We start from the raw sequence: 24,130 nt of genomic DNA, 5'->3' as shown, positions 1-24,130 counted from the left end.
TGAGGGTTAGATATATAAGAACTTTCCTCATTTTAAGGGCAGCTTTGAGCACGTAAAAATAGCCAGAGCCTCTTTCAGTGATTGTCAGAAATAAGAAGATTTGAGTTTTAAGTTTTCCTGTAACTAAAAAAACTGTGGAAAACCAAAGTTTGCTGTTTCCAGCATCTTGCTTTAGATTCTAAACTCCATGGCTCATTGTAAAAAAGCTCAGTAACAGAAAGAGTTAATGTTGCTGAGCTCCCCTGAAACCACAAATTATTATTATTTTGCTGGGAATTTTTCTGTGTAGGAAATGTCAATCATAGAAGGTGTTGCTGCATTAGATGGATTAAAGGTCTGACTCGTGTGTGGGAGGCTAAATGCTCTCCTGGATTTTATTTCAGTATCCATCAGGCTATTAGCTATCCTGTCTTAATCATCCAGAATAGAATGGGGGCCATGTGACTACTTTAAAATAAACATTAAAAAAGTCTGGAGCAGCAAGAAGTCTTTGGTAGCTAAGGGAAGTTGTGTTGTGTGTCACAGAGAGAATGGCAGACCTAGAGGGAAGGCTGTTGAGCTTTGTGGGTGCAAGTAACCACATAGGTGTAGTCCTTGCTGGTGGACTAAAAGATATTTCCAACAAAAACTTGATAGAGAAAATTTAGCACTGAACAGCTCAGCTGTCAGATTGAATTACTGCAGCTGGACCTTCATTTTTGGATTATATTCATCTCCTTTATAGTGTTTTACAATAGCTTTTTCTTTCCTGGGCAAGAAAGGTGTAACACATGGACAAATTGATGCTTCAGACAGAGGGAGACGAACACACCCTCCCTCAGTTTTGCTTTTGCAGCCTTGTAAGAACTGTAATCATGAACTTCCCAGCTGAGCTCAACTCTGTTTCAGTCATGAATGCTCATGTGGTGTAGCTGGGGTAAGGTTTGTCTGGATGGTGGGATTTGGACAGCAAGCATATTGTTTCAGGTTGCTGAAGGTTAAAGAAAAAAAGGCACAAATTACTGTCAAGCCCAAGTCTTGGGTGGGCAGGCTGCTGCTTGTGAGAAAAGGGGAAGAAGCAGGTGTGGAAAGAGAGCAGGAACTTCTAAGCAGAATGCTGTTACATGTGAATATGGCAGATAGAAAGGCTGATGCTGTAGACTCAGTAGAGTTTTGTGGGAGGATTACAGAATTAGACAAGACTAAAGTTGGTAGCTTGTTTATTTCCCATCTCACAACTGTATAAGTAAGCAGTCACACAAAGGTACACAGGTCTGGGGAAGTATCACAGGTATTGCGTTTGCACAGGCTGTGAAACAGGGAGCTGCTTTGGTAGCAAAGTTGTGCAAAAGAGGAGCTCAGGACGTGCGGAGAGGAGGGTGGAGTTGTGGGGAGGAAGATGACAGGAGTGTTAAGCAAAAAGAACAAGTAGCCTGCGTTTTTCCTAAAACCGCCAGCACTGCCAAAGCCATGGGATTTTAGCAGTGTAGCTGGTTAAGGATAACATGTGAGAGACATGGGCAGAAATGAAGTGTGGGGTGAGGTGTTAATCCCAAGGCAGGGCAAGCTGGGACTGCTGCGTGGCCAGAAAGGAGCACCCTTTGGCTTCTCCTGAGCCTGGAGCTGTGGCTGTGAGTGTAAAGGCAAGTGAATCCAGGTTGTTCTGGAGCGTGTGATCCCCCACCCTGTGTAGCACTCAGGGAGTCTTGTGCCCTGTCACACTGCTGGCTGTCACTGTGCACTGGCTTCACTCTGAAACGATCTCACTTGATTTGTCTCTGCTGCTTGGAAGATTGATCCCCTCCCTTGCACTTTCAACCTAAAAGAACACCACTGTGCCCTCAGTGGATTAAAATCAGCTGAAACCACTTCAAGTTTTTTTCAGTGAACTTCTCTCCATTATCAGAGCTCTTATTCTTTAACCCATTACTTACCTGAGGATCTGATCCTACAGCTTTGCTTAGGCTGGGAGCTCTGTGACAGCGAGTTTCTGCTGGTAGGCTGGGACAGGTCATTCTGGTTGAGGCTTGGGATGGTACTGATGGGGTACTGCTGATGTCAGGAGCAGTGGCAAGTCCTGCTAACTTTGGTAGAAAACATGAGTAGCAGCAGGTACAGGCTGAGGCTCCAGCAGCTGAATGAGGTGTGAATAGTTCCCTTCTTAAAGCTTTAGGAATTACTGTACTACCACAGTCGCTGTCCAGAACGACATTGCAGTGCCATAACCCTCATTAGCAGGTATGTGGTGAAACCTGACAGGAGCATTAAACAGCTGAAGTAAAACCAGTAAAATAAGAATTCAGCACTTCGCTGGGTGTTGTCCCCCACAGGTGCTGACAGTTCTCCAGCAGTCTGGGTGGTGAGTGGTCCAGGACTTGTTCCACACACTAACACATATCAATCTTGGCACCAATTTCTTCAATGCTGCTCTTTCCTGAGGATGTGCTTCCACTACAGTAAATTTGGAGGAGCACAGCCTGATATTCTGACAAATATTGCAAAAGAGGAAAGACCTTTTCATTTAGAAACACCTAATTTTGGTCATTCTGGCATCCCAAGAAAAGCAGCATTTTGTGCTGGTCCTGGATGAGAGGCTGCCGTGCTGGCTTTGTGGAGCAGTGTCCTGGGTGGTGGGAATCACCTGCAGTGCACACAGGGGCTGGCCACAGACAGGGCTCCCCACCACCCCACAGCTCTTCAGGTTACAGACAAAACAGAAAAGATACTAAAGGCTGCCTTGGGGGAACTTTTCTCTCCATGGGAATTGATCTAGTTGTTATTGTGAGTTAGTACAAAGACAGTTTGTTCTGGTTTTGATGCTCTCAGAACTTGGCACAGTGTATACACCCACCTTGTCTGAATCAGTTATTTCAAACTAATAGTTCAAAATAGAGATTTTTGTTTGTTTGTTTTCAGTCACAGAAAGCAGAAACTTCATTATTTAGCAGCCATTGGTTCTCTTCACATTAGTGATAGTTTCAGGAAATCATTTTTTGATTGATTCACATGCTTTACATAAGTCTGTGTCTTACTTGACCAAGTGAAAACTGGGCAGATTTATCCTCTTCAGAAACATGGCTGTTTTCACAAGAAGCTTCCTCAGTGGATAGCTACAGAAGGAGGGGGACAGATAGAGCCAAAAACCCAAACCACCCCTGAATCAAATCTTGTCCACTTCGTGTAACTCAGTGCAGAACTGCTTTTCTGAGCAGTTAGGATGGTTCTACCCCAAAATCCAGAAGGATTGGTGCTGTTCAGACTCATGTCAAGAGCTTCAGTTTGTTCTGGGTAAAAATTTGCATTTCTGGCCCATGTAGAAAGTTCATCTCCAGAGCTCCTCTGACGTCTCACAGCTCTGCTTCATATGTCAAATGGGCACTTCTTGTGGATGTGGCAAGACTGTGCTGTCCATTTAGCTCAGAGAGCTTGTCAGAGGCTGTACTTGTGTTGCTCATTGCCAAAAGCCCCGTTATCACAAGTTTAGCTGATGCCCTTGTGAAGCTGCACCCCGTGTACACACACCCTTCCTGGCCTACACACGTTCTCCCTGGTACTGCTCATTGCCAGAACAAGGGAACTCCATTTGAAATCCAGATGCCAGGGTGAAAAAGAAGGAAATTTGGGGTTGGTTAATGTGTTACCAACCTCTCACACACAAGTACGCTTTGCCATTCAATGAGGAACTTGGGGGATGACTTTTTTGAGTGTCTCATAACACCAATGGAGTTTGCACATGATCTGCTACACAGTTTGTTCAGGAAGCACTGTGGGTTGTGGTGAGAAAATCAGGAAGCAGTGCTGGGTAGAAAACAAAGGGTGATGTTTGGTGATGAGATCCTCTTCAGAGCAGGCTGTGGGTGGGTGTGTTGAGCACAGTGGGTTTGAGCCTTACCTGTTCAGCTGTGTCACGTCTTCTGGCCCGATCAGCTGCTGTCCAATCTCAGTCTCAATGGGGGATCTGTTCCCAGCTCCAAACGTGGCATGTGAGATTAGAGTCCCAGCTGAGGACACTTTTTAGGAAGAGTACTGATAGTGAAGAGAATGTATTTCTCTCCACCAGAGGTAAGTAACTGGTCAGCAATGTTGTCTGACCAGAGCAGTCTGGTTTGGCACTAAAGAAAACATTTCTGTAAAAAGCATTGCTGTAAATCATTTGTGCGCACTGGTCAGATGTGAAATCACTTCTGGAAGAGCTGGTAAGCGATGTGAGACTTTAAACCACTTGGTGCTTATCTCCTGTTCAGAGTATTGCTACCCAGATGAGGAATAGTAGCCAGTTCCTGTGTGTGTTCTCAGCAGGAGAGGGCAGGGGCATTGTTGCACTTCACAGCTGCTGCACTCCAGGGTCCTGTGCCGCTGTCACCCCATTCCCCTCAGGAGAAGAGGTGAGGAGTTTGAGTGACTTCAATGTAGATGTAAAGCTGATTGTATTAAGCAACATCGTGGCTAAAAAAACAGATCAGATGTTGCAGCAAGGGGCACTTTGAATGGATGTCAGCACTTCTTTCACGGTGGGGACAGTGAGGTTTTGTTCAAGGAGGCAAAGAGGTTCTTGGGGGAATCCCCACCCTTGAGCACATTCAGCCAGATGAGATCATGAGAAACCTGTTGCATCTTCACAGCTGATCATGCTTAGAGGGTGTGTGCATGTGTTGTGGGGGGAACTGTCCTCTCCCCGACTTACTGCAAAGCTGACGATAAGCTCAGAAAATTGATCATTTCAGTGCCAACAGATTTTCTTCCTGGCCAATCAAAACAAACACGCCATGGATAAGGAAAGGAGGGTGCAGACACTGAGGGTAAACAGAAACGTGACAATTGCTTTGTGTTACCGAGGGGTGCTGGCTGTAACTGATGTACCTGTGTGTGTCTGTGTCTGTGTGTCAGGGCTTCTCGTTGCCATCTCTCTCTCTCCACCTTGCCCGTGTCTGTCTCTGTGTGTCAGTCCCCTCGGTGTGTGTTGGGGTCTGTGTTGCAAAGGTCATTATGCCAACAGTGATGTAGCTGCCTGATCTCAGTGGCTTCTTGGAGTGTTTTTTTTTTCTGTTTGGGTTTGTTTTTTCCCTGCCCCTCCCCCAGTGTTGACACATGTCCTCTCCAGTGCAGAGTCCCCTGTGCCCGCTCTGGTCCAGTCCCTGTGCCCGCTCTGGTCCAGTCCCTGTGCGGGGTGGTTGCTCTGAGGGCGATGGGTTGTGGTCACTGCTGGAGCTGCAAGAGCAGAATCTCTGCAGTGACTTTGGAGAAAAACAAGTTCACACAGACATGCTGGAGACAAACACAGGCTGAGAGTCACTTTTACAAGTTTCTTTATGAAATTAAATGTTGCCCCTGGTCTGGGGGGAAGATATAGTGCAAGAAGGACTTTGTACATGCTACTGAATTCAGATATCCCTGGATGACCAGACTTTGGTCAGCTACAGCATCAACAAACACTGGATTTCTGAGCTCTGCAGACACTTAGTGCTCACTCACACCAGTGTCGAGTTGGAACGAGCAGGAGTCTTCCTTCCACTGTCACGGGATGTCTCCTAAGCTAGGGAATTCAGTCAGTATGGCTTCTAACTCTCACTATGGTAAGGCAAATCTTTCCTTTTGCTAACCAAGGTTTAAATTAATTCTTTTTGGCCACGGTTTGAAACTTGGGTACTTAAAGGAGGCTCCTTATGCCAAATTTAGGCCTTTTTAAAAAGCGGTTTTCCGTTTTTTTAAAGGTGTCAGTAACACGCCTTGAATGTGAAGGTCTGTTGGAGTTTGCATAACAATCGCGTTTCAGAGTTGAACAGCAGACTCTGACTTCTGGGAGCTGGGTTTGCAAATATTGACCTTTTTTTTTAAAAAAAAAAAAAAAGAAAAATTAAACAGACAAAACAGGCATCAAGTTAACAACATCTGACAAGAACAATTACAGACTTACAAAATACACAGTTCTGATTTTTACCATAAATAAACACATTACAAACAATGAGCATTTTCATTGGCCAGGAAATATGGCAGAACGATGGAGAGACGAGAATCTAAGGAATTGAGTACGGTATTAATTAGGCACATTTTTCTCTAACTTATGTAACTCAAACCCACTAGAGAGATTCTTGAACTTGACTCATGCTGCAGGTTGGCACAGTTTAATGTACGATACCGTTCACCAGTGGTGTTGGACTAGAGGAGAGGAGAGGTCACAGTGCTGTACTCACTGTGTCTGTCTGAGGGCCTGCAGAGGCTGAGTTAGTTGGGCCTGTGTAGGAGGGTCATGTCTCTGAGAAATGTGGGGCAGGGGCAGAGCAGAAGGGCTGTTTGTCCCTGCACGGCCAGTGTGTCATGTCAGTGACTCTGAACTGTTCTGAGCACGGCAGTGGGTCTGTCAGCTGCCACCCCCTCTGACAGCTGCCAGACAGCAGTGGTGGGCACAGTGGGAAGGAGTGAGTCCAAGTACAGCTGACAAGCAAAATCTCTTCAGCTGAAGCGCATGAGGCTCCCTCCTGTGAGCTCCTCCTGGAGCTCCGCCTCGTGGGCGCTGTGCAAGGCTGGCTCTGCGGCACTGGCACAAATGCACACGCAGTGTCTCACCCCGGAGCCAGGGCGGTCAGTCGGGCTGCAAAATAAATAGGGAAGGCAGGAGCACATGTGCCATCCTCTGTAAACAAAGGATTGGAAGAACCTGGGCTCCACCTCCCAGGACTGACGGATAAAGTGCTTTCTCAGAAGGGGTTCAGGCACAAACGCGGGGCTGCCCCTATTTCCGGAAGGGCGTCAGCCTGCTGATGTTCTGCCAGAAGTTCGAGGGCTTGCGCTTGGGCTCTGCCAGCATGAAGACCTGCTGCTGAGGGAGCGTGGTGGGCAGGGTGGGATGCTTCTGCCGCATCAGGAAGTCGTAGTAGGGCCTGGTGACAGCTGGGATGACAAGGAGAGGGGAAGCAGGTTAGTTGAGCACAGCTCCCTTCCCTCCTCCCGCTTCAGTTCCTGTTAAAGCTGCAGGGCCATGAATTGGGTTTGTCTTAGTCTGACCCTTCCCTTGGTTTATCCCTGCATTCAGCACTGCTTGTTAGGATTAGAGCTGATGCTGTGGAAGTTCCAGAAATGTGCCACGTAACTGCCAGGTGTTGTGCCAACACGACAGCAGGGCTGAAGAGCTGCAGCTCATCACCAACTTAACTGGTGCCTTTGCCTGTGCTGGGAGAAGCAACTGCTGTGCAAGTGCTGCTGTCACCTGTTCCAACATCCTGGGCTGCATTTTTAAGTAGGAATGGTCAGTGCCTGCGCAGTGGACAGGGTTAGCTTGTGGGGCCACCTCTAATGCTTTGTCCCAAGGGCTTTGCTCTGTTAGAGAGGTCTTGGCCTCCTTCCAAACTTCCCTCTGTTTGCAGCCAAATCTTATTTCTGACCTGTTTTGACATTTAGCCGAGCTTTCTTACTGGAGACGTGGCTGGGATTTAAGTGCTGGCTGGCACCACCAAGAGGAAGTGGTTTCCTCCGTGGGTCCAGAGGAAAGCAAGTGAACAGAAGGGGAAGGTGGCATCACAGGGCTCTTTTCAGCCAACAGTGCTGTGGGCACAGGAACCTTCCTGTTTGTTGCTTGAGTTCACACTCCCCTGGCAGCTGCTAAATTGTCCTTGTGTCTGACAGGTTGAATGATCAGCTCTGTTCGAGCATGGTACCTACCCCTGGCACTCTGCCCAAACTGCAGTTTCAGAGCATCTTCCCCAGGCAGGAACAGTCCCTGCTGCAGTCACCTCTGTGATTCCCTGTGTGTCATGGGGATTGCTCCAAAGCTTGCCTTTGGCCACCCTGCTGGGAGAGCCTGTGTCCCCGGGCCAGGCTGTGCACTGATCAGGGCTGATGCTTTCTGGCACAGCGCTCAGCGATTATGTGCAAAGCAGCTCTCCTGGAGTTAGGAACAGTTTCCTGACTCCAGCCATCTGAATCTACCAGGAACTGTAGTGCAGATTGTCACATCAGAGCTCACCATCTGGCCTTCTCCAGAGCTTGTTAATGCCACTTCATTGGAACTCTTCCCATGTAGTAAATACTGAGCCACCCCCCACTGTCACAGCGTTCCTGTGCTCAGATGTGACTCACCCTTGGGTTTCCCAGCGTGGTGCTGCTTGCTGGCATTCAGCATGGCCTGCTTCTTCTGCACCTCGGTGATTGAAAAACCTGGAAGATAAAACAGTTTGTCAGCAGCAGGTCCTCGTTTGGTGTCTCAGAGGAAACACGGAGGAGGCAAATGCCTGAGGTGAGAGGGCACAGTTACTGCCAAGGCTGGCAGGGGCACAGCCCTCTCCCCCCAGCCTGCACTGCACAGCTTTCCCCACCTCTCATGCCAGGTTTGCTGCCTGCTCTTTGCCCCACACTTTGCTGGATGAAGAAGCCAGCCCAGACCAGTTTGGCTGAAATCTTACGAGATCACTCTGGTCTGAATTAAGCAGGATTTGGACAAAACAATGCAAATCCTCCTGCACAGTGAGAGCCCTTGGCTGAACCTGTTCTCTACAGACACCTCCAAGCTGGGCACTTACACTGTACTGCAGAACTCTGGAAGCTGTATGTAACATATTGACCCTTCTCAACCCTGCCTGCACTCATTAAAGACACATCAGCCTCCCTGGGGACGTGCTGCAGTGTTGGATCATGGTGGTTTTTTAATTGCACAGATTGATCCAGAATGTGCGATTCAGCAGCCCAGAGCTGGAGTGCAGCATGGGCTGGCTTCCCTGCCCCTTCTCTCCCAGGCATTGGCTAGTGGGTAAAAAAAGAGGAAAACCAAACAAAACCCCCCCACTGTCTCCCAGCATTGCTCTTTCCATACCTGTCTCCTGGTCGAGCTGCACCTGCCTCCTTTCGTTCTCAAACGCCTTCAGCCAGCGCTGCTTCTGCTCAGGCTTCTTTGCACAGAACAAGTGGACTTCCTCAGTGTCTCGGCAGTGCAGCTTAAATGCATTTTTCACACTGATATTGAAGTCCTTGTCCTTCCCATCTTCTACATCCAGTATTTCCATGTCATCCATGTTGATCCGACTCTTATAATACAGGATGTCCCGGCGCAGGAGGTCCTGTGAGAGAGACCACAACAGATGGGCTGTTTCCTGTCCTAAACATTCATTTTCTCTGAGGTGATGTATTTAATCTTCCCGGTAGTCATTACAGTCCTGTAAAAAATCCTGAATACTGGATTTGACCGTGTGGAATTGCTGAGCTGCTGTGGGCACTGTTGGCAGTGAGGGCCCCTGGGGGCAGGACAGGTGGCATCTGCTGTTGGGGGGTATCAGCCGCCCTGAAGATCTGAATGAGAAGCAAGCTTGGGTATTACACATTATCCCAAATCCCTCATTTCTGTCCTCTGACAGAAAACACTATTTGAATCCTCCAGTTCCAGTTAGAAAGAAAAAAAAAAAAATCCTAATTAGTTCTTGTTTTTTGACAATGAAAAGGAACTTTGAGAACAGCGATTTTCACACCCAGAGCTACCTGCAAAACGTGGAATGTGCAAAAACTAATTGGCACATTCAGTTTTGAAATTCCAGAGGAAGGTACCTTTCACTGGCTCCAAGAGGGAAGATTTCATTACTTAGGTTATGAAAAATAGCATGGGCTGTATTTACAGACTTACATGTGATTTAATATGGTCTTACTGACTGCCAAGGCCCACAGCTCTTCATCGAAGCTGCAGGTGCCCTCTGACTCTGATACTCATCTCAGGTGACAGCACAGTTGAAAAATAAGGTATTTAAAAGAAAATATGTGAGAATACTCGAGTTGTATAAAATATCTCCCACACCAACCCTAGAAGCAGTGCAGTGCTCTCCTCTTTCAGTATGAGAATTAGGCTGGTAGCTCTTTGCTGTGCTCAGGGCACAGAACACCCCAGGACATCAGAGAAAAGACTGCAGTGAATGCACAGGGAGGTCTCAGTGCCAGGAGCACACGGTGTCAGTAAGTATTAATGACACAAAGGAGTGGAGAGGGAGCTCACTTAAATTCCTCAGCACTGTGGTAGCACTGGTGCCTGGCTGGGGTTACCTTCTTGCAGCAGACAAGCTGGTGATCGAAGAGGAAGAACATCCTCTGTTGGCTCTTGGCTTGAGGGTGGGAGATTTTGGCTAATTCCCCAGAATAGATGAGTTCTGAGCTCCTGACCAGGACATCTTCACCCTGGGAACAGCACAAAGAACAGGTTGGTCTCAGCCATCCGAAAATGGGGAGCAAGAAATAAGCCCGTAGTCTCAGAGGAGAACCTCGGCTTGTGTGAGGGGCCTGAATTCCTGCTGACAGAATTCTTCTGGGAATGAGAGGCAGCCTCTGTGCTGAAGGACAGTTCCTGTCACAGCAGAGAGACACTGTGCCCTTGGCACCCAGGGAATGAGAATGGAATTTGAGGAGAAGAATAGCATGTTAACTGAAAAAAATCTCCTTTTCCAGGGAGTCTGCCTAGGGAAGCTGCCTCACTCCACACAGAAAGGAAGCACATAAGCAGAGAGCTGAGAATTTAGCCTGACATCCTAGGGCAGGGAGGCAGTGGGGTTTTAGTGAGTCTAGGATTTAGAAAATTAGTATTTTGCTTCTTTGGTTTAGCAATTTTTAAAATGAGTCTACAGGGAACCTTGGCTTCCTCTGTCACTGTATCACAGCTTATGTTTCTGTAACAATAAGCTGGCTTGTTAAGCATTAAGCGACATTTCTCATCTTGAGAGTTTGAAACCATTCATGATAAAATGGGGGGCAAGATAAAAATAATAGAATTTCACTGATCTACATGCTAATTTCATTCTGCAAGGAAAAAGTAAAAATCCCAGGGAACATGCCAAGGCAGCTGGTCTAGCTGGGTTATGTGCTAGACCTGTTCAGTTGTACTAAAAGGTCACACCTGTTTAAATGAAAAATAAAAACCACAAGGAGGGTCAGGTCAGAGAACGGAGAGAGGGCTGGATAGGGAGATCTCACTGTAAGCAGAAGCTGTTGGAAGGGCAGAAGAGGATCAACATGGAACAGCTGATTCCCGGGAAGGGAAGTCTCTCACCTCCCAGTCCTCTATGGAACTCTGCCACTGAGCAATTTTGTCGATGTTCTCCAGCCGCCGCTTCCTCTCGTTGATGAGCCGGGCCACGTTTTTCATGGCGTTCAAGGCAGCCTCGACATCTTTGAAATCCCTGGGGATGGGCAGAGGTGTCAGACATGGCAAAATGGCACATGTGCCTTGTACCTGCACTGCGAAGGAGGGCAGCCCTTCACGGCCTGGAGCTGGGCACTGAAACAGTTCCACTTGCAGTCTGTGCCAGCTGTGCTGTGCTGGAATTGGAGGCACAGCTTGTCAGGCCATGCTGGTTTTGAGGCACAGATTATGGGCCTCTAACAAATACAGGCCAAATTTGGGAAAGGGAAGGGGCTAAGTCATCAAGTTTAGCCACAGAGGTGTAAATCTGAGTTGTTGGAAGAATCTCCAGGGCTTTCCAAGCCTCATTTTCTTTCTGCAACATAATACATTCATAATGCCGCTTTTTCCACCCAGGGGTTGATCTGTCATGCAGAGGTGAGGCAGTTCAGCATTAACTGGCTTCATTTCAAATAGAAGCCGATGGCTTATCTGGAAGGGTAGGACAGAAGCTGATCTACCCTCCCCCACACACCATCTGCTGCCACCAGCTACTTCTGCTGAGTTCAGAGGGAAGGAGCTGAGCTGCACCACTTGGCTCTAAGGCAACTTTCAAAACATCTGTGCACTGCATTAAGGAGCTTTCTGCTCCGAGGTCAGCTTCAGACAACATGCTTAGAGATTTAACAAGACATGCTTAAAACCATTCTGGGAAATGCCAGGGCTGCAATTAGGAAGGTGAAATTAAGCCAAGCCACAATGGACCAATATCAACACTTTAATACAGATTTTTCATGTTTTATTTCCGTAGCTGATTATTTCAGATGCTTGATTAAGCGACAATTACTTGAGCCAAAGGCAGGGCCTTCACCCTGAAACTGAGCAATGGATTTGGAGGCTTTGGAGCTGGTGCTGACAGAGCACTCAGTGTGTATGGCTTGGCTGCTGCAGGCCACGACCTCCCACTGGTGAGGTGTAGATATGTGGGCATTTTGGGGTATCTTCAACCAGGGCTTCTGGAGACCTGCATCAGAAACATGTAACTCCAGAGTATCTATGTGCTGGTATCCCAGACAGGTGAGTTAAATAAAATAGAAAAGTGCCATTATAAGGTGGACCTTGTAACTCCAGATCTGCAACAGACAGGAAAGCCCTGTGCTACTGTAGTGGAAAATTACATATTTGACAGAAAAGTACTTTCTTTCCTGGTTTCCACAAGGTAACCCACGAGAACTCTGGTGTTGGCTGCTGTTGGTAACTGCCCTCCATACAGGGCTCTGCACAAATCCATTTCCATGAGCCCAGCCTGGCTCCTGCCCTGCCCCTGGCTGACCCACCTGTGCTGGGGGTTGGTGTACTTGAGCAGCTCAGCCAGCTGCAGTGGGTACTTGCAGATCTTCTGCACGGGGGTCAGCAGGAACCCGTCCAGGGAGATGTCGATCATCTTCTGCAGCAGCCGGCAGGCCTCAAAGAAGTAAACGTACTTGTTGACCTTGGTGAGGCGGGACAGCTCCATGCAGGCGTTGGGGTGGTTGTTGCAGTACTCAGAGTAGATCTGAAACTCTGTTTGCTGCAAGGGAAACAGAGGGATTTAGTGGCCGTGCTGCTCAGGGGGATGGCCTGGTCAGACTCCTGTGGGTGTGTTCCCTGTGTAGGTCCTACTCCTACTCCTGTATCTCTGTCTGGGGATTTGCATCCTCCCCAGACTCTGAAGCCCGGAGGCCTGGAGCTGGGGATGATGTTACAGGTTACGGCACGTGCAGCTTCTCTGAGAGACCAGGATGTTCCCATGTGCCCAGCTGAACGCTCCGAATGACTGGATCAGCTGCTGCTGATCCTGCACTGACTTGGAAATACCATCCTGTAAACTCAGGTGCAGCTCAAAATTCTGAAATCTTCCTACATTTTTGCCAAGGTCTGGCAGCGAGTGTAGTGTTCAGAAGCTGAGGCACTTTAAAAACGCTCTTTCCACAGCCCCAAGAGTTACAGGATGTTTAGGTGGGAGCAGGGGCAGTGCTTGAACAGGGTGGAGGGGGTGGGGTGTGGCAATTAGTGTTGGTGGGTGGGTCTTTATAAAGAAAGCTTCAGTTGTGTCAGATCAATTTCTAAATTCTCTGGCTTTATCCATGCTCAGCTACCCCTTTCCCATAAAGTAAAATTTACTTACATATTCCAAGAAGCATGAGCCAACCTCACTCAAATGTGGGTGGTCCTTGTTAAATTTCTTCTCTAGTGCTTTAACGAATTTCTTCTGGCACCTGTAGATGTCCTCAATGTTCCCAAAGATTGTCTTCAGCTGTTCTTCTGTAAACATGTCAGCTCTCTTGCGGCACTGCTTAATGTAGCCCTAGGAGGAGACCAAACTGTAAACCCTCCTGGCCAAGTGCTCTGTGGCCTTTGGTTACCAACAGAAAAGCCCAGGGACTGCAGTCAGGTGTGCACCAGGGTCCTGCACCCCCTTCCTGCATAGGTTGTTATTTCCTCTAATGTCACCCCAAACAAGGTAGAAATAGAAGACAAGCCAAGACACAGACACTGCCCTGAAGGATCCTGTAACCCACACAGAGCTGCTTTCCCTCCTGTTGAAAAGGAGGGAAATGTGGCTGCAGGCTATGGGATGTTCTGAACCCAGCACTGACCCACTGATAGATTCAGGCCAATTAAACCCAGCTGTGGATGTGCTTTGGGTGCTTGTGCGGGAAGATGCCTGGTTGACTCAGGGAGGAGGAGTTCACCAAGGACGTGGGGACACTGCTTGTTTGTATGTGGGTGCTGCTTTGCCCCAGCTACTCTCCTGGGAGCCACTGCACTTTTGTACCATCTCAGTGAAGAGCTGTGTTCCTGCAGAACTCCCCAGTTACCTTCCCTAGGACCAGTGCATCTGTTTTAGGAGAGGTGTCACAGTACTCAGCAGATTTGCAAGTGAAGGGCCCATTTGGCTGAGCATCCGCCAGTTGTTTTGATCAGAGCACGACTTGCCTGAAGGCTGGAATTGCTGATTATATTAGCTCAGAACAAGTATTAGAGAGGACAGCAAGGCTTAGACATTTACTTTTCTCTGGCTTGGGAAATTCAATTAATTCCATTTAATCAGAGCACAAGTGAGTGCTCCAAATGCAGAGGCATTTGGGATATTGCTGTAATGAATTGTCTTCTGTTTTCTGAGCATGTAATGCCATCCAGCAGAGCAGGCTCTGAGGGAAATACAGTCTCATTTTCAGGAAAATTACCTGCTCAGGGTCCCTTTCTGGGCAAGAAGGGACATACTCCATTATCCTTTGGGCAAGTTCTTACAGTCCCTTCCCCCTTTATTCCCTTACCTCGCAAATGTCCTTCAGGTGCTTGATGTAGTCTCTCTCTGTGCTTATGATCTCGTTGATGACGTTGGTCCTCATTTGGTCTTTGGTGGTCTGTCCCATCCCGAAGCGCCGGGAGTCGTCCTCTCTGCCCCCCTCCACCTTCAGGGGATAATCTTCCATGGGCTCATCCTGGTTCACTCGCAGCTGTGCCAGGCACACAAGATGGTCACAGTTTGTAGTGCTAAACACAACTCTGCCAAGGCATTTTGGGACAGTCAGGCTGTTTGAATGGCAGACTAGGACTGAGTCTGGGTTGGGTGTGAAGAGGGCTGCTACCTGTATATTGCTCCTAGGCTATCTTCCCCTGGGGGAAGGTATGGCCAGAGTGTCAGTCTGGGGAGGGTACTTTTCAATCCACATGGCAGCTGCTCCCACTGTGTGATATGGGTGGTTTTAAGCAGGCATCTCTTGTGGACAGAAGTATTCCAGGAAGACTACATATAAAACCAGGACAAAATGGGTTTATCAGGTGAAATTTCTCAGGTATATGAGGGGGCACTTCGGGAGGGAGGGGGAAACCAGTAAATGGTTGGGGGTTATCTAGCTTTACTGTTCTCATGCTACCAATAACAGAGGACTCTCGGTCTCTGCTTCCCAGGACTATTTAAAGAGAGTTCGTTGTTAATATAAAAGCAGATACAGCTGCCAGCAGGCACATATATGACATTCCAGGGCTTTGTGGGACTGCCGGTCCCTTCCCGGTGCCCATCAGATGGCAGCACAGCCCGAGCAGAGGAACACCAGCCTTGCAGCCACACCGTCCCAGAGTCCGTTTGGTAAACAACTGCAAAGGACCCGAGCTAAAGCAGCCAAGTGTTGCTGCATTTCACTCCGGAGCTTTCTTTTCTGTAGCACTATTGTAGCTCTCCAAGTGCCCACGAGAATATTTTGACCGTGACTCAAATGATCAATCTCAGCACAGAGAAAAGCGAGATATGAAGTAGAAACACACATAACTAGGAATTTTTAGTACAAAGACACAGAACCGCTTTAAGCTTTAAATGCAGCTTCTTCTAGGCACAATTACTTACCCCTTGATACAAGTACAGCTGCATGCAACACCAGTGCTCACTCCCTCCCTTGTCAACATGGGCCCAGATTACATGTACTCACTATTTTACTGCTGCAGCCCTCAAGAGGAGCAATCCCGGTTTGCCTTCACTGTGAGCAGAACAGCATCGGCAAGTCTTAAACTCAGACCTTGGCCTGAAGCTTGTGTGCAGTAACTGAGAGACCTGCAGACTGACCTAAGCCCCCAGACCAGCCGTCCCTCCCCGCGGGGAGCGTGAGACCCCGCGGTAATTAGCAGGAAATCTCTGCTCGGATGCTTGAATAAGTGTTGTAATCACTCTGCTAAAAGAATTTGTTACTCTCCATCCCTAATGGCTGGTACGAGTCCGCTTTCCCCTGGGATGTCATCGCAGGTTTTGCCAGCCAGGACAATTCAGCTTGTCAGTAACATGAAAGAAAATAAGGCCCATGTTTCGACCGAAAAAAAAAAAACCCAAACCAAACCAAAACAACCATAAAAAGCAGTGCTGTCCCCACCAGTGCTGAGAGTTTGATCCTGGCAATTGCAAAAAATTTTCACTGTTTGTATTAATTATCCAGCTGACACCCTCTCCTGCAACCTGTAACAAAGTATTTCAAAACTTTTATAGCACTATCTGCCCCACTTCTCCAAGGACACCAGATCACCTCCTGTCACCTCCTTTCATGCTTCACCTGGTTTTGGGTCATTTGTGATCTCAAGTGACCTGGATAAAGAGCTAAAGGGCTGAGAATCTCTGCCCTTAGGCACCTAATTGCCTTTGCACTACTGAGGAGCTGCCCTGAGGTGGTGAAAGCGGTCAGGCACCCACACACAGAGTCACAGCCTGGAGAAAGGAAAAAAGCCTTTCTCTCACAGCAGGAAAGAGGGGCACAGTGGTTACCACAGTCCTGGTTTGCCCCCCACTTGCCCTGAGAGTTCAGATGTGTTTCAGAAGCTCTGCTGGAAATGAACCCAGCCTCTGCAGGGAGCAGCTGGGACTGTCTGGGCTCTGCTGCACAGCTATTTCCATGTGGGTTTTGTAGCTGGCACCAAGGGAGAACCTTGGCCCAAAAGCTCTGAATGCCTCATATTGCCCTACATCAGTTGTCCCACATGACCTCCAAGACATTTGCTGTGTTTCAGTGGCTGGAATACAGTACTGGAATACACTGGAATACAGTGGGATAGCCCATCAGCCTGGTGGGCTAAGGGAAGGTGCATGTGTGAGTCGGGTGGTCACATATGTGGCACTGCACTGGCCCCAGCAGCAGATGGAGAAAGCTGAATTTGGTGCCATGCACATCCATATTATCCAAGTGGACAATGAAGACCTCTGCCAGCTGCATCTGGGATTCCTTTAGGAGGGTGTTGCTCGCTCCTGGCAGGGGATGCCACGTGCTTGGGCCAAAACTAAGCAATACCCGTACCTGTAAAGCAGGAGCCCAGGCTGCCACCACCCTCCCCAGCTGGCACAGCTCAGCTTAGCTCCAGTGGGGAGCTGAACCACCCTTGCCATGATTTACCTATGCTGAGGGAGTTCACAGCGAGGCAGCTCAGCCAGCAGAGCACAATGTAGACATAGAGGAATAGAATCATAGAATCAACCAGGTTGGAAAAGACCTCTGAGATCATCAAATCCAACCCTTGATCCAACCCCACCGTGGTTCCCAGACCATGGCACTGATGCCACATCCAGTCTCATCTTAAAAACCTCCAGGGATGGTGAATTCACCTCCTCCCTGGGCAGCACATTCCAATGGCTGATCACTCTCTCTGTAAAAAATTTCTTCCTGATATCCAACCTAAACCTCCCCTGGCACAGCTTAAGATCAAGCCCTCTTGTCCTTCTGATGGTTCCTGAGAGAAGAGACCAACCCCCACCTGGCTACACCCTCCTGTCAGGGAGTTGTAGAGAGTGATGAGGTCACTCCTGAGCCTCCTCTTCTCCAGGCTAAACAACCCCAGCTCCCTCAGCCTCTGCTCACAGCACCTGTGCTCCAGTCCCTTCCCCAGCCTCGTTGCTCTTCTCTGGACCCGCTCCAGCACCTCAATGCCCTTCCTGAACTGAGGGGCCCAGAACTGGACACAGCACTCCAGGTGTGGCCTCACCAGCGCAGAGTACAGGGGAAGGATCACTTCCCTGCTCCTGCTGCCACACTGTTCTTGATGCAGGCCAGGATGCCATTGGCCTTCTTGGCCACCTGGGCACACTGCTGGCTCATGTTCAGCTTCCTGTCAATCCAAACTCTGAAGTAACAGAATAGTAACAAGACATGTTGAATCAATTGTCTCTTGCAGGGAAAGTGCTCAAGGAGTCACCACAGAACATTAAACATGGAGAAAATGAAAAAACACTTGATGCTAATGGAGAGGCACAAAGAGAGATGAAGCTCTTACTCGAACAAAGCTGGCTGGAAACCAGCCTTCGCTGTCCAGGATCCTCCCCCACCACCACTCCTTGTTGGTCGCATCCATCACTTCAATGACATCGCCGGCCTTGAATCCCAGCTCCTGGTCGTCCATGGTGACGTGGTCCCACAGGGCTTCTGCGTACACCACGCTGCCATCGCTGATGAGCTGTGGGAGAGCAAGTCACACTGTCAGTCCCTCAGGAAAGCGGCACCGTGTGCCCAGTGGCTGCAGCTTGGGCACCACCAGCCACGTGCTGGTGTCTGTGCACTCCCCACGAGCAGAGTGGAAAGGAGCTGGGGCTCGTCTGGCGGGTGCTTTGGCTGACCCTGCTCTCAGCAGCATTTGTTCAGAATCACCTGGACACAGGAAAAACATAATCATAAAAATACCCAAGTGTAATGCTCTGGAATTCACACCGGTGACTTTGCCTCAGCCAGCAAAGAGGGCTCAGTGCTACCTTGTTTGTGGAGGATGCTCTGGTGCTGCCAGTACAGCCCTGCTTTTGAAAGCCTTGAAATCAAACCCTGAGCACCAATATTTGGAGACATACCTCAGAGCTACTCTGGGATGGACAGAGACTGAAGTCTTTATTTAAAGTGGTTAAACTTAGCAGTTAAGCTGCTTAGAATAAGTCTGCTGGAGAGTTTAGCAATTACACTGAGGAACAACAGTTATTTACTACATGCCCCACAAAGGTCCTACTCTAGGAAAAACAGAACCCCCAACATTAACAAAACCAAACTAAAACCAAGCCCCACAGGGTTAGAAGCTGAAAGGGGGCTCCTGAGCACAGTGTTGCTGTGCCTGATGCCACTCTTGACTATTCACACCTTAGCTGTGGTGTAGCCAAGTCACAGTGGTGTATTTGTGAGCTGGTCCTGCTGGCCACTACAGCAGGAGTGCCTGCCTGATGCCACCAGTGTATCAGGTCAGTCCCCTTTGGATTTCAGCAACTACAGAGCACATGCACAGAGTTCTTGGGGCCTGAGACTGAGCACCAAGGATTTTCCCGAGAAGGCAGAGTGTACACTGGAGTCCGGCTAAACAGGACTTGGCCATTGTGGAGTGGCAGTGAAGCCCTGTTTTTCTCCAGGAAAATGGTGCAATGATGAATTATGGGAAGACAATGTAAAGACAGTCTATGAGGCTCAAGGGAGAAAGAGGAAAGCTGTACAAACCCCACTCTTCCTGGTATATCTCCCAGCACTGAGCAGTGTCACCACAGCACATAAAACACGAGCCATCCCCACACCTTGGGCTGCTCAGTCACCCGTAGTTATCTGGGTTACTGGTTGTGCCTCTCCACAAAGGAGAGGGAAGCATGTTGTAAAGGAACGTCAGGATAATCGCGCGCTGAGTAAATCAGAAGAGAGTTAACGAGGCATTTGAAAGAAAATTCAAATGCAGTCTGCCTTTGGATAGCAAATGGCCCTTCACTGAACCAGAAACAGCTTAATGCAGTGTTTCCATTCTGACAAAAATAGCGGGATGATGGGGAAGGAGAGGGTGAGAGGTTCCCACTTATCTACACAGCCAGTGTGTAGCTAGAGCTAGGTGGGATGCAGTGGCATGGTCTCATGTGTATCTCCATGGGGTCAGGGGATGGAGATCCATGTGGCAGCAAAGACACAAGGGTTACTGATGTGTTAGAAACCACAGAAGTGCCTGAGAATAGTCATGTAAAAATTAGAGCTTCTCCCCACAAAAACGTGGCAGGATCAACCCAACTGAAGTGCATCTACACCAATGCATAGGACGGGCATCGAACAGGAGGAGCTGGATGACACTGTGTAGAGGGAAAACTAGGATACAGCTGCCATCACAGAAACATGATGGGCTGACTGCCAGCTGGAGTGCTGCAGTGGATGTCCATAAATCCTTCTGAAGGGACAGACCTGGAAGGAGAGGTGATGGGGGGACCCTGTATGTGAGGGAGTGCTCTGACTGCCAAGAGCTTGATGCTGGTGACAATAGGGTTGAGTGTTCCCCCCTCTCGTGAGGGGCAGCAGAGGGGCAAGCACTGATCTCTGGTGACATGACCTGAGGGAACAACCTGGATTTGTGTCAGGGGAGGTTTAGGTTGGATATTAGGAAAAGGTTCTTCCCCCAGAGGGTTGTTGGGCACTGAACAGGTTCCCCAGGGCACTGGGCACAGCACCAGGGCTGCCAGAGCTCAGGCAGTATTTGGACAGTGCTCTCAGGCACAAGGTGTGACTCTTGGGGAGGGTTCTATGAAGGGCCAGGATTTGGACTTGGTCCCTCTGGGTCCCTTCCAACTCAGGATATTCTGTGATTTTATGAATATATTTACCCATGACCTGGATATGGGTACTGAGTGCACCCTCAGTAATTTAGAGGTTTTAGCTTTTTAACATAAAGCTGTGATGACTAGAATAGGGAAGAGAGTGGATGTAAAAGTGTGTATTTTCCCAAACTGGGCTATCAGAGGTCAGCCCAGAGCAGCAGCTGGGCTGTGGGTGACAGTGGGTGTTGGCCACTCCCAGAAAAGAGCTGTGCTGCCGTTTGGGCAATCTACCTGTGCACAACCCATCCCTTTGCTCTGGAGTCTGACTGCAGTGACCTGTGCCTGTGCAGACCCCGAGCTGAGCCCAGCTCCTCCCTGCTGCAGGAGGGGACAGCAGTGACAGGGTGAGGGGGGATTGGAGCCACCCCTATGGAGGGGAGCTGATTAAAGGAACTGAGTGCTGGGCAGTCACCTGCACCCAGGTGAGCCCAATCACCAGGTCAGGCTGCAGCTGCTCCACGCCATGCTGAGGTACACATCCCTGAGTAAGGGATGGTTGTTGCTCAGGAAACAGGCATCAGCTAATAAACCTTTGGGAAGAGTGGCTTTCAAAAGGCTTTTCAACATACAAACCATGAGCAGCACACAGAGAACATGGCTCCTTCTGAGACAAAATCCCCTTGCAGTGTACCTGTGCCACCCTGGATCAGTGCTCTGAGTATGACCTGGTAGCTGGCACACACGTCACAGCCCTGACCAGAGACTCAGCGGACTTCCTGCAGCATTCTGAAGATCACCCAGGCAGAGCACTGATGATGTGAAGGCATTAATACCTCACAGTACCAAGCTGTCACATCTTGGTATCTTGATGAGAAGATAAGAGACCAGGCCTGACATAGCATTAACAGCATGTAGGGCTGATACACCCAGCTCACCAGGGACAGAGCCACACGGTTCTACTCGGAGCCTCTGAAAGCCATGGGGCTGACGGGAGAATCCTCAGCTACCATTTTAATCCATCCATTAATATTATTATCTTAAATTTTCTCTATTCAGCAACAGCCATACTGTGGGTATGATTTCAAAAATACAGAAAGTCACAAACTGCAGAATCACCAGCCTGGCCACATAGGCACAGGCCAGCAGAAAAGACACCGTCAGATAGTTCTTGTGCAAAGCAGTAAATAAAATACACCTGAAATACAGGCCAGGCTCTGCTTAACTGACACCAGACACCATGTTTGTAGGGAGGAATGATCCACATGGAATAAAGGATGAAATAAAGAGCAAAACAATTTTCCATCTGTGCTTGGGATTGTCTCATTTAATTTAGTACAGCAGCACTTGACACACCTCCAAGTATTCAGGCTGACAGGCTCTGCCTGGTCCTCTCCCTGCCCTGCTCCTGTCTGTGCCTGTCCACCAGGATGGGCAGGGCAGCCCTGGATGCTGAGCAGTGCTCAGTCACCACTGTGTGCAGGGCTCATGTTTCTGTCAGTCCCCAGTGCATGCTGTACCTTATACTATTATTTTCCACTGTATCCAGTCCAATTCCTAGGCTGATACAGAAATACCAAACACATCCAGTCAGCCCCTTTCCCAGAGCAGGTACTAATTTCCATGGCACAGGAGCACCTACAGTGTAGCAAGCAGAGTTGCCCCTGGCTGGACAGAGAGCGCTGCAGCTTCCAGGGGCTGCTGCTACTGAGGGAAAGGGGTCAGGACTCTCCCTATCCCAGGAAGGATAAAACAACAACAGATAAAAGTTTGTCTGCAAAATGTGTCAGAGTGTGGCACAATCAACCAGCCATACTGCAAGAGCTGCTTAGCTTCCAGAGCAGCACATATTCCAGGGAATGCTCAGCACTGCCAAGCAGGGCAGCTCCTCGGCTCCACTCACCACAGGTTTTGATCTTTGCAATTAAAGCAAGGTTTGAAAAGCAACTATTCATTTCCATATGAAACAACATTTATGTGCTGGCTTTGCAAGAGCAAGGACAACTCAGTACATGTTCTTGAAGAGCCCCAAACCAGTGTCTAGAATAGAAACATGAGGAGACAGAGAATGCAGACCAGCCACCCCACAGCTGCTTTAGCTCCCGCAGCTGGCAGAGGCGAAAACAAACAGAAATTGGCTTTTTTTCTTTGTTTATGACAACATTTAAGTTTGTAGACAACAGCGTTTGCAACCCAAAGGCAGCACTAACAGCGATGCTTTCAAAACCGATGCCAGCTCTGCTGTTGCCCTGGAATTCTGTGCATTCCCAGCCGCTTTCCCCGCTGCCTGTGCATCCCCAGCCTCCCACTCCCACCCAGAGCAGGCACGTGCTGAGGGCAGGTGCTGGTGAAGGTGCTGGGCCTGGTCCCTCCACGTGCCACAGACAGATGGAGGGGGAGGACTGAATTCTCTCTCCTCCAAGCGATGTCTGCAGAGAGGCTGCCAAGGAGCAGACACAGCCAGGGCTGTTGCACGGAGCTGCCCCAAATTAAGTCCATTACATGTGGGCAAACAGACCTGGCATGTCAAGGCCCACATCTGTGGGCTTGTTTGCATTCCAGCTACTCAGTCCCTGTCTGTCTCAGGCTGGACACCTTGACATAATTACCTTTTATGTCCTGGTCTTGTTCTGACAGGAGCTCCAGGCAGTATTAACAGAGATAAAAGATCACAACAACGTAGAGAAGGAGGGATGAAGATGCCTTTAGGAAATATTTATCTTTGAGCTACTCGTTTCTATTTGAATAAAATTTGAATAGCTTTCTCTTGACAATGCCAAGTACACTGGATCATACAGAGCTACAAAATAAACCTAGGAGCATCAAAAGACTGGGAGAAGGGAAGTTCAGGAATTTCAATAAAATGGAATTTATTTTTCAGCTCTGTGACCCTAAAACAGACATTCCCTGATGAGCACCTGAACCCAAGCCCTTCCTGGTGAGCTGAAATTGTTGCCATGAAGCCTGTGCTCCTTGCCTGACCACCCCAGAACTTGTGTGTTACAGACTGAAGCTGAACTGGGTCAGCACATCAAACATTTAAGCTCTGCAGCAGTTCTGGCCCCAGAGGCAAAGCCTCCCCGCCCGGCTCCAGCTCCCTCACCAGTCACTCTGCTTCCAGAGCTTCTCCTCTGCCTCTCTCATGCAAAGGAGAGGAGTTAAGCACTTGCCCCAAAGTAGTGCTTCATTCACACAAATACTTATTTTCTCTGAAAGTGGGCAGAAGCCAGCTGGCCTCTGCCTTGAACCGAACCCACGGGATAGCTTTCAAATTGTCCTGACAGCTTGCTCTTGCTTCCTCTCAAAACTTTTAGTTTCACTGTCTAATGGTGGACAACAGAGATTAAATTTATCTTGCAGAGCTTCTGTCATCTGAGCAGCAGGCACTGAGTCTGAACGAGTTATCTTGGTTGTCCTTTCGGAGCATCTCCCCTCTGTGGGGAGAGACAGGCACCCCAGGGAGGGTTCATCTTCAGCATCTATCTCAGCATGATGAGATAACCAAGCCCCTGGGGTTCCTGTCTCCCTTCACTGCCAGGCAGGAATTTGGGCTAGCTGTGCTAGACTAGACTTGCTGCCTGGCTCCAGGGTGCCAGAACCACCGACACAACTCTGCAGCCACTGCAAACACTTCACTGCTCCTTGCTGCTCCTCTGCCTACGTGTTTCAGGGTAACACGAGCCCTCCCTGCCACTGTGACAGCAGGCACGTGTCCCCACGTGGGCAGAGGGTCATGTTCGTGGCTTCAGAGGCACAGACCCACACACTGTGCCCCCAGTCAGGCCGTGCCCTCGGCATTCGTTGCCCTTTTGCCTACAGTGTCAGCTGCGTATTTTTCAGCACAGATTTTTGAGACTGATTAAAGATAGTGGAGGACTCTCAGGCATTTACCAAACACTGCAGATCTCCACTCAAAATATTTTAATTTGACAGTGATTCTCCTTAGCAAATCTGAGATGCCAGTCAACGAAGATCTTAATCCAGCTAAGTGTGCTACACTGATACTCCACAGGGCTGCTTTT

At 48.9% G+C, this 24,130-nt stretch overlaps 1 protein-coding gene across 4 annotated transcripts in view; it reads right to left on the bottom strand.

The window, feature by feature from the left end:
• Positions 1-1,182: 1,182 nt before the first annotated feature.
• The window catches only part of ARHGEF4 (Rho guanine nucleotide exchange factor 4), a 120,980-nt gene continuing 98,032 nt past the window's right edge, over positions 1,183-24,130 (bottom strand). For all 4 annotated transcript variants that reach the window (XM_050308575.1, XM_050308576.1, XM_050308578.1 and 1 more), the window contains 9 exons: positions 17,852-18,031; positions 14,383-14,565; positions 13,230-13,409; positions 12,400-12,632; positions 10,991-11,120; positions 9,994-10,125; positions 8,783-9,026; positions 8,053-8,130; positions 1,183-6,867 (listed from right to left, as the gene is read on the bottom strand). In XM_050308575.1, coding sequence (XP_050164532.1) covers positions 6,710-6,867; positions 8,053-8,130; positions 8,783-9,026; positions 9,994-10,125; positions 10,991-11,120; positions 12,400-12,632; positions 13,230-13,409; positions 14,383-14,565; positions 17,852-18,031 — 1,518 coding nt within the window. In that variant the 3' untranslated portion in view covers positions 1,183-6,709. The remainder of the gene's footprint in view (positions 6,868-8,052; positions 8,131-8,782; positions 9,027-9,993; positions 10,126-10,990; positions 11,121-12,399; positions 12,633-13,229; positions 13,410-14,382; positions 14,566-17,851; positions 18,032-24,130) is intronic.

This window comes from Myiozetetes cayanensis, unplaced genomic scaffold (genome assembly GCF_022539395.1).
Source record: "Myiozetetes cayanensis isolate MyiCay16 unplaced genomic scaffold, myiCay2020 scf13, whole genome shotgun sequence".
NCBI classification, from domain to species: Eukaryota; Metazoa; Chordata; class Aves; order Passeriformes; family Tyrannidae; genus Myiozetetes; species Myiozetetes cayanensis.
The sequence above is the reverse complement of the archived record's forward strand: the minus strand, read 5'-3'. Positions and strand labels throughout refer to the sequence as shown.